We start from the raw sequence: 7,265 nt of genomic DNA on the forward strand, positions 1-7,265 counted from the left end.
GGAATGCATTGTTCACAGTCAGTCTGCCACAGTGTCCAACCTTGCTGAGAGCACAGCTGGAAGTGATTAAATGGTTTATCATTCCCAACATTTAAATAGTTCTTTTTACTATTAGTATAAGTTCATTGCACTACTAGTAATAGTTTACTATTTACTGTAGTAAGTTATTTGTAAAGCTAGAGAAGTATTGAAGAGAAATGAATGAGGTTTTGTAGTTAACACAGATAAATTCTAGCAATATATATATTTTTTTTTAAAAAGGTTATTTGTGTTTACTCCCTGTTTTCTTTCATATTGTAATCCTGCAGGAAAAGTACACTTACTTTCTTTTTCAATAGATCTTTCTTTTTTTCATAAAGTTTGCAAAACTCATGAGCTGTCCTTTCCTTCAAGATTACATCCCAATCTTAGTCTGGTAATTTCAGTTTGGTTTTTTTTTTGCAAAGGTCTTTATACAGTGTATGTTTAATCATAATTTAAAAGTACTTTTACCGTCTTATATTTGACATTGTGTGTATATTTAAATCTTGTATATATGCTTACACATCTATCTTATACAGAATTAGATTGTATTTAGTATAGTCTTTAAACAAGTGTTACGGTTTAAAGCTTTATGGCTATCTTTAACTACAAAGGTGGGTTATTTGTCATGTTAGTTTGTATGAAACAAGACTGTGAAAGTAGTGTAAAAGAGGGGAAGAACTCTTGAAGAAATGGTTTAATATAATGCTAAAAATGTCTTTCTGTGGGGGGAGTTTAGGAATTCCTGCAGAAATTTTCATCGGATCAATTCAGGATGTTTTGCCTGCGCAGCAGATACAGCTCAGGTAAGGAAGAAAATCCCCTCATTTGTCAAGATATGCATGTTTTTCCATGCACGCTTCCCAAACCGGTGGTGCGGTGCCCTTGCAGTTCCTCTCCAGCGGGTGGGAAGGTTGGTTGGTGGTGCTCTGCAGGGCTGCCCTTTGGCTCTCACATAGAAAAGCATCTTTTCAGAGCACAGTACATAATCATTCATCTAAATACCTTCATGAGCTGCAGTTACTTGCAACTCTCAATTAATCGCACCTCCAATTAATGAATTACCTGCACCTCTGATTTGCATCTGTTGCAGTCACTTGTATTTCATTCATGATCAGCTGTTCTTGGAGACTTATCTAGGTAGAGCTTTGCCTTATGTTTCTGTAGGGCATGACAAGGGCTTGCTAATAACTTTTTATCTCCCTGCTGTGTTATCAGTTTCTATCTTGTAGAGTTACTGAGTGTTCAAGCAGTTCTGTGGTGCAGTGCAGCTCGCTTACACCAGCACTTGGTAACCTAATGATTATCCTAGCCTGGCAAACACTGCTGCTGGGGAGAAGTGAAGGAGATTTTGTCAGCTTTCCTCTACACTGTGGTGTTTCCAGCAGGCAGATGCTACTTTGCACTGGAAGAGGTTTTCATAAGGATAGTGTTTTTACCAGTTTATTCGGGCTTGCAGAAAGCAGATGGTAGTTCCCTAACCGTTGCTGGGTCATCTGGCTTGTTGGCTGTCCCAGCATTGTGAGGGGATGGTGGAGCGCAGGGAAGCACCTGCTGTGTTGTTTCAGTGGGCCTCTAGCTGCCTCAGATAAAGCACCTCTAGCTGAGTGACCAGGAGAGCTGGTGTGGTTAAGGCCCTGTGGCTGTGCTAGTGCTCATCAGTGTGCAATGCACTGCAGACCTTTATAGACGTGCAGCCATTGAGTGAGAAGTTTTTTGCTCGTTACTACCTCTAGCTGCCTGCAGGACCCACATGTCTGAAGTTCTTGGTGGAGCCACCCTCTCCTAAAGCAGCTGAAGGCATTGGGAATGCCATATATCCCTGAAATATTTTGAAGCATGAGATAGTAGAGAGACTGCTGGTTCTTCACTGCTGACCTCCACCCTTACAGGAAGGGAGGAGCAGATCCTGGTGGGAGGTTTCCTGAAGAGCAAGTCCACAGTTAGAGCAGGAGAAGGGACAGGCAGCAGAGAGCACTGCTATCGTGAGGTGAGGTGGTGAGATGGTGGCATACCTGGCTGGTGCCACAGGACAGTGGCACACCTGGCTGTTTCTCTAGGTCTCTGTCAGGAGATAAAACAGATTGTGCACACCAGCCTGGGAGTCTTGAACAAATGTGCATTTAAAAGAAAAGAAGGAAAAAGGCTAACACCTACAACATTATCATCTATATGTTTGTCTTGTAAACAAAAGCCCAATGGCTGGCAAGTTGTAAGATTGCTTCAGGGCAAGGAGCAGCACTGGAGCCCTGCAGCAGAGGACTGCCTGCATGCCTCTAGCTTTCTCAGCTGCGTTTCAGCTGGCTGCATTTGAGCCTCTTCAAGAAGGACAGAAGGACACGACACTTTTTTTGCCTTACTTCTAGGCTTAATATCTTCCTGTGATAAAAATAGAGGGCTACCTGAGCAAATACAGGTGGCTTTGCTGAGAGCACATGGTGGGATTATGCCAGAGTGCCAGCAAGCCACCTGGCAGAGAGAGGTTGCTTCTCGAGTCTGCTGCACTTGCCACCTGCACCATATGAGATGAGGTAGGGTGCAGTCCTTCCCTTTCAGATAAAAACCCAGAGACAGTCCCTGCTGAGCCAGGTATTTACTGTGCAGCCCCTCAGTTTGTGTCCCTGCTATCAATTCACTTTGGTCTGAAGATAAGTTTACCACACTCCTCCTCATCTTGCTATCTGCTTCTTAAATGTTTTTATTAGAAGTGAGATCCCAAGCACCTTCTGTTTGCTTATAAAATGGTTTTTGTGGACAAAATCTCTTGGCAATGATTCCTGCCATCTCTACTTGTGAAGAGAGTGTTTTGTACTTGCTCAAATTCAGGGGTTCAGGTGGTGTTACTGTGCTGTTGGATCAAGCCCATGAAACATTTTTGTAGATGTGGGTGGGGGCACTACCTGACAGCTGGGAATGGCTCATGCTTAGTGCTGGGGTTTGCATGGATCTTGGGCTTGGAATGGGCCTTTGCTGTCTGGACTGCCTCCTGCCTGTGTGTGTGCTGATGAGCACCTGGGGACAAACTCAACTCCAAACTGCCCCAGCATGGAGCAGTGTGGCCTGGAGGGGTTCGTGCATGTGTTTCGTGGGAGTGGGGACCTCCTTGCGTGGTGGTCGTTTTCACAGAGAGGGTAAAGCTGGATTCCTTGCCTGTGGTGAAGAGAAGAATCACAAGAAAGAGGCTTTGACATAGGACATCACCCTGCCACGGCCTGTCTCTGCAGGGGGTCCCTCTGCTCCATCCCCCTCTCTGCCTGCTCAGACTGGTGGGGCTGAGCTGCTCTGGGTTCAGTTGAGCTCTGGATGCAGTGATGGTGATCTGAGCCTTCTGCTCTGGCTGATGCCTCTGGCTCTCCCCTTCTTGGCCTGAATCACCAGCCCACCTAGGACTGTTGGGAAAACTCTTTCCTAGGTGCCACAGGGAGCAGTGTGATGCCCCACCACTTACATGACATCCCTGCCAGGCTTCCTTTGGGTGTGGCTTTTAAAGGAAGTCTCCAAAGTCCTGGGGAGCCTTTTTGTTAAGCACTGCTTTTCCTCTTGTGTCATCAGCAGTGGCTTTCTTTTTCCAGTTAGGTGGGGGAGCTGTGAGTTTGCTGCAGGCAGCAGGGTTCTGCCCCCAGAATGTTCTCCTGGTCACCATAACCACTCAGGTTCACACAATCACCAGAGCAAGCTGTAACATTTTGGTCCCTCCAGTCTTTAAGTACTTGATGGTGCTAATAAACATATGTTTTGTAATTTGACATGGTGGTAATGATGCCCTCGGTGGCAAAGGAGGGAAGGAGCAGGGAGTACAGGGAAGATCTGTAGAGCTGGGCTTGCCTGTGCCACTCTGAGGGCTTGCAGTGCCTGGAGAGTGCCATGAATCAGGGAAGAAGAATGGCTTTAATCAAAGCAGGTTTCATCAGGATAAAATTTCATCAAGTATTCCTCCTGGAGTCCCTGTAGCCAGGGTAATCAGTTGAGTAATTTTAGTGGATATAAATTACCTCTTTCAATATCTCACTGTTTTCGAAAAGTCTGTACATTGGTCTTTTTCAAAGCTGACTAAAGCTTAATTTTAAAATCACTGTTGATGAGGCAGTAATGCAGATTTTTAATTACACATGAGTAGGTAATCTGACAAATACAGGTTCAGACTTACACCTTAGTTATACTGGGACATTTTGTATGTAAAGTCTGTTTAAACATTAGGCTTCTTTGGGATTTAGGCTAACGGAATTGAGATCAGGTGTCACATCTGGCTGCTGCTGCCCTCTGAGATCTGTCCCCTTGCTCAGACTGCCTGCTCTACAGAGTCTGTGTCTGAGCAGTGTTGGGTAATTGCACAGAGCAGTGGCTGTAACGTGTGCAGGACCAGAGGTGAGATTGTGGTGGAGACTACAGGTGATGCTTATTGCTGATGAGAGTAGGAATATGCTGAAAACTGTAGTTTGGATGTACTTTAGGGCAGAGGTCAGGCATAAAATGGTGAAGCAATACTGCACTGGTTACAAATGGCTCTTTGATACAGACTCTGGTGTGGTACTGTGGGAAGGAATGCATTTAAACTTAGGCCTGTTCTTGGTGGACACAACTTCCACCAAATTTGGATGAGCTGTCTTGTGTGAGGTCCGAGTGCTCTTCTACAGAAGAGTATGGATTACTGTACAGATTAAAAAATTTCCTCTGGCTGATGGCAGCTCACAGCAAAAGTGCCAGGGGACCAGTCCAGCACTGGCACTTCTGAGGGTGTGGGAAGGCAAGAGGAGCCTGCTTAACCCTGAGCCAGCAGAAGTGGACACTGACAGTTCCCAAAGGGCAGTTGCCTGCTGAAGCTGGAGTCCAGCTGAATGCAGTGGGGGTGTCCATGTGCATGGGTGCCCTGTAAACATGGGGGCTGATGTCATCTTTCCAGTTGATGGAAGAGAAGCACCGTAGGGTTAGGTTATAGCAGAGCTCATCACAAAGCAGAGCTCTGCTTAGGACGCAATGAATCATTTACATTAAGGTTTTACCCTTCTTTCCAGCAACTACAAGAAGCATAAATATAAGTGTTTAAGTTTGGTGTGGTGAATGCCATCCCAGGCTTGCCCTTACAAGTTTAAGCAATTTGTATTTCTCTAATGGTTGCCTGTGAAAATTGTTGTGGTCAGTTTAGCTTTGTTATTGTGCGGGGATTGTGTATCTAGTGCAAAATCTGGACTATACATTTTTAGGTGCTTTTTAGATGCTGATGAAGTAGCCTTTTAGCTATTAGTGCCTGTATTCCTCATAGAGTCAGTGGTGAGGATTAGGTCTCTTTGGAGGTTTCAAAAGACAGATCATGTCTACCTAAATTAGAAAAGGAGCAGAATTTAGGGGTGAGATCAAAGGTATGTCTCGACAACTGAAATCTGAGAGGATGCTTAGAAATATATCCAATCCAAATACTTTGGAGTAATAACTTCACAGAGAAATTCAATAATGAGAAAAAAATTGAAAGTCAAGTAGCTATTGCTTCAGTCAGCTTCCAGACACTTTTTGAATAAATCTGATACTTTTCCAAGTAGGTTATACTTTCTCATATTTAGTGATTATCTTTTATATTGATTTAATTCACCTACTGCGCATGACAAATGGAGTTTTAATTAAATGTGCAATTAATTGTAAGAAAAGCTTGCTGTGACAAATAATAACAAGGTTTTCCTGGCATGACTTCATCTCAGAATATTATTCCTGTATATGACAGACAACATCCTCTCTCTCATAACACCCAAATATTTTCTCTTTCTTAGCAGTAGAATTTGGCGACGAAACCATGGAAGATGCAAAGCACGTTCTTCAGGCAATCTCCTCATTTACTAGAGATGCAAATGCTTATATAAAAGGACAGCTGGTATGTGACCCTGTTAGAGAAGACATACTGTGGGAAAGGTAAGTACACCTCCTCTATCTTAGAGATGGTGATTATATGAGCAGTAGTTTGCTGACAGGCTCCTAGGACTAATCAGTGTAGTGCACCAAGTTCTGTTTAAGAAGCAGGACAAGAAGGACTGAGAAGCATTCTTCTTCCCTGCCAGCCTTCACCTAGGGCAGGGGTTTTTTTTCTTTTTCTAGCCAGCTGCTTTTCCTCATAGTCTGCTACACTTAGTTAATTTTATTTTTAAAATCCATGTTATTTTTGTAGTGTGCCTGTCCCAACACTTGCATCATTTCCCCTTTCAAGTGATGTAGAAGGTAAAGCTGTGACCAGAGTTGTGAGGCTGCCCAGTTCCTAAGTAGAACTGTGCGTTAGTGACTGAAGAAGGAATAGGACAACTGGAATGTTGTGGGCACATGCCTTGGGCACATGAGCTTGTAATCAAGCTCTGCTCTCTGCTCTGGCATGTAGCAGAGGAGAGAAGGGGTTGCTAAGAAACTGGCCAGGGGCAGAGATGTTACAGGGAAAGAAAAATGTTGATTGTTGTGACCCTGACAATGACGAGGAGAATCTTCTTTGGAATCCCTCAGGAAAACTTAGTAAGTTGATCTTCCAGGAGGGAGACCTGCTGTGTGTTGGGTGCAAAGCTTGGAAGAGGAGCACAGTGCTCTGGAGTTGGGGTTGGAGGGGTGTTGAGTGCCTAGAAGCTCTGGGACGTAGGATCGAAGGGGAAAGGGTCTGTGCTGTAGAAGTGAGAGGTGGCTTCTGTGTGCTATGGGCACCTCACTGGGTGAGGGGAGCTTGTAACTGCACCAACTAAGGCTTGCAAGGGGCACTGGAACATGTTGCAGGGAAGGGGAGCTGAATTAACTAGTTGTGATATTTGGCAAAATATCCAGGAGGCTGCTGGAGTCCTGTTTGTGCAAGATAAGGCTGAGAGATGTGAGGCATGTGGGGAAGTTGAAATGGATTGTCAGTGGGGGGGCCTGTGGGAGGGCACAATATTTTAAGCTGGTGCTACACAACCAAAATGCAACAGCTCTTAATTAGGAATGTGGTAGATGTTCAGCAGAGAGGGGGAGGCTTGCATGGAGGAGCATTGGGAGGAATGAGCTAGGGCATCAGCCATTTGATATCTGAAGGAAGGGAGGCATTCTAGGCAAGAAGACTCAGAAACAGGCAGAACAGGGTTCAGGAGAGCCCCAGAGATGCTAGGAAAGCTTGGTGTTCCCAGGTAACCCTGCTTCCTGAGCTTTATCATGAAATAGCATCCTTGGGTCAGTACTACTGAGGTCCCATTCACCTGGCTGTGTGCAGGAGCTTGCAGCCAGCAGCTCTTTGCAGCTCAGCATTTATTCCT

The 7,265-nt window shown here is 44.8% G+C and overlaps 1 protein-coding gene across 1 annotated transcript in view; it reads left to right on the forward strand.

Annotated features, from left to right (window-relative positions):
• CARS2 (cysteinyl-tRNA synthetase 2, mitochondrial (putative)) overlaps nt 1–7,265 on the forward strand; it is a 35,913-nt gene that overhangs the window by 18,911 nt on the left and 9,737 nt on the right. Inside the window, exons 9-10 of the mRNA XM_009997969.1 lie at nt 761–827; nt 5,781–5,919. Coding sequence (XP_009996271.1) covers nt 761–827; nt 5,781–5,919 — 206 coding nt within the window. The remainder of the gene's footprint in view (nt 1–760; nt 828–5,780; nt 5,920–7,265) is intronic.

This window comes from Chaetura pelagica, unplaced genomic scaffold, assembly GCF_000747805.2.
Source record: "Chaetura pelagica isolate M959 unplaced genomic scaffold, ChaPel_1.0 scaffold123, whole genome shotgun sequence".
Lineage (NCBI taxonomy): Eukaryota > Metazoa > Chordata > Aves > Apodiformes > Apodidae > Chaetura > Chaetura pelagica.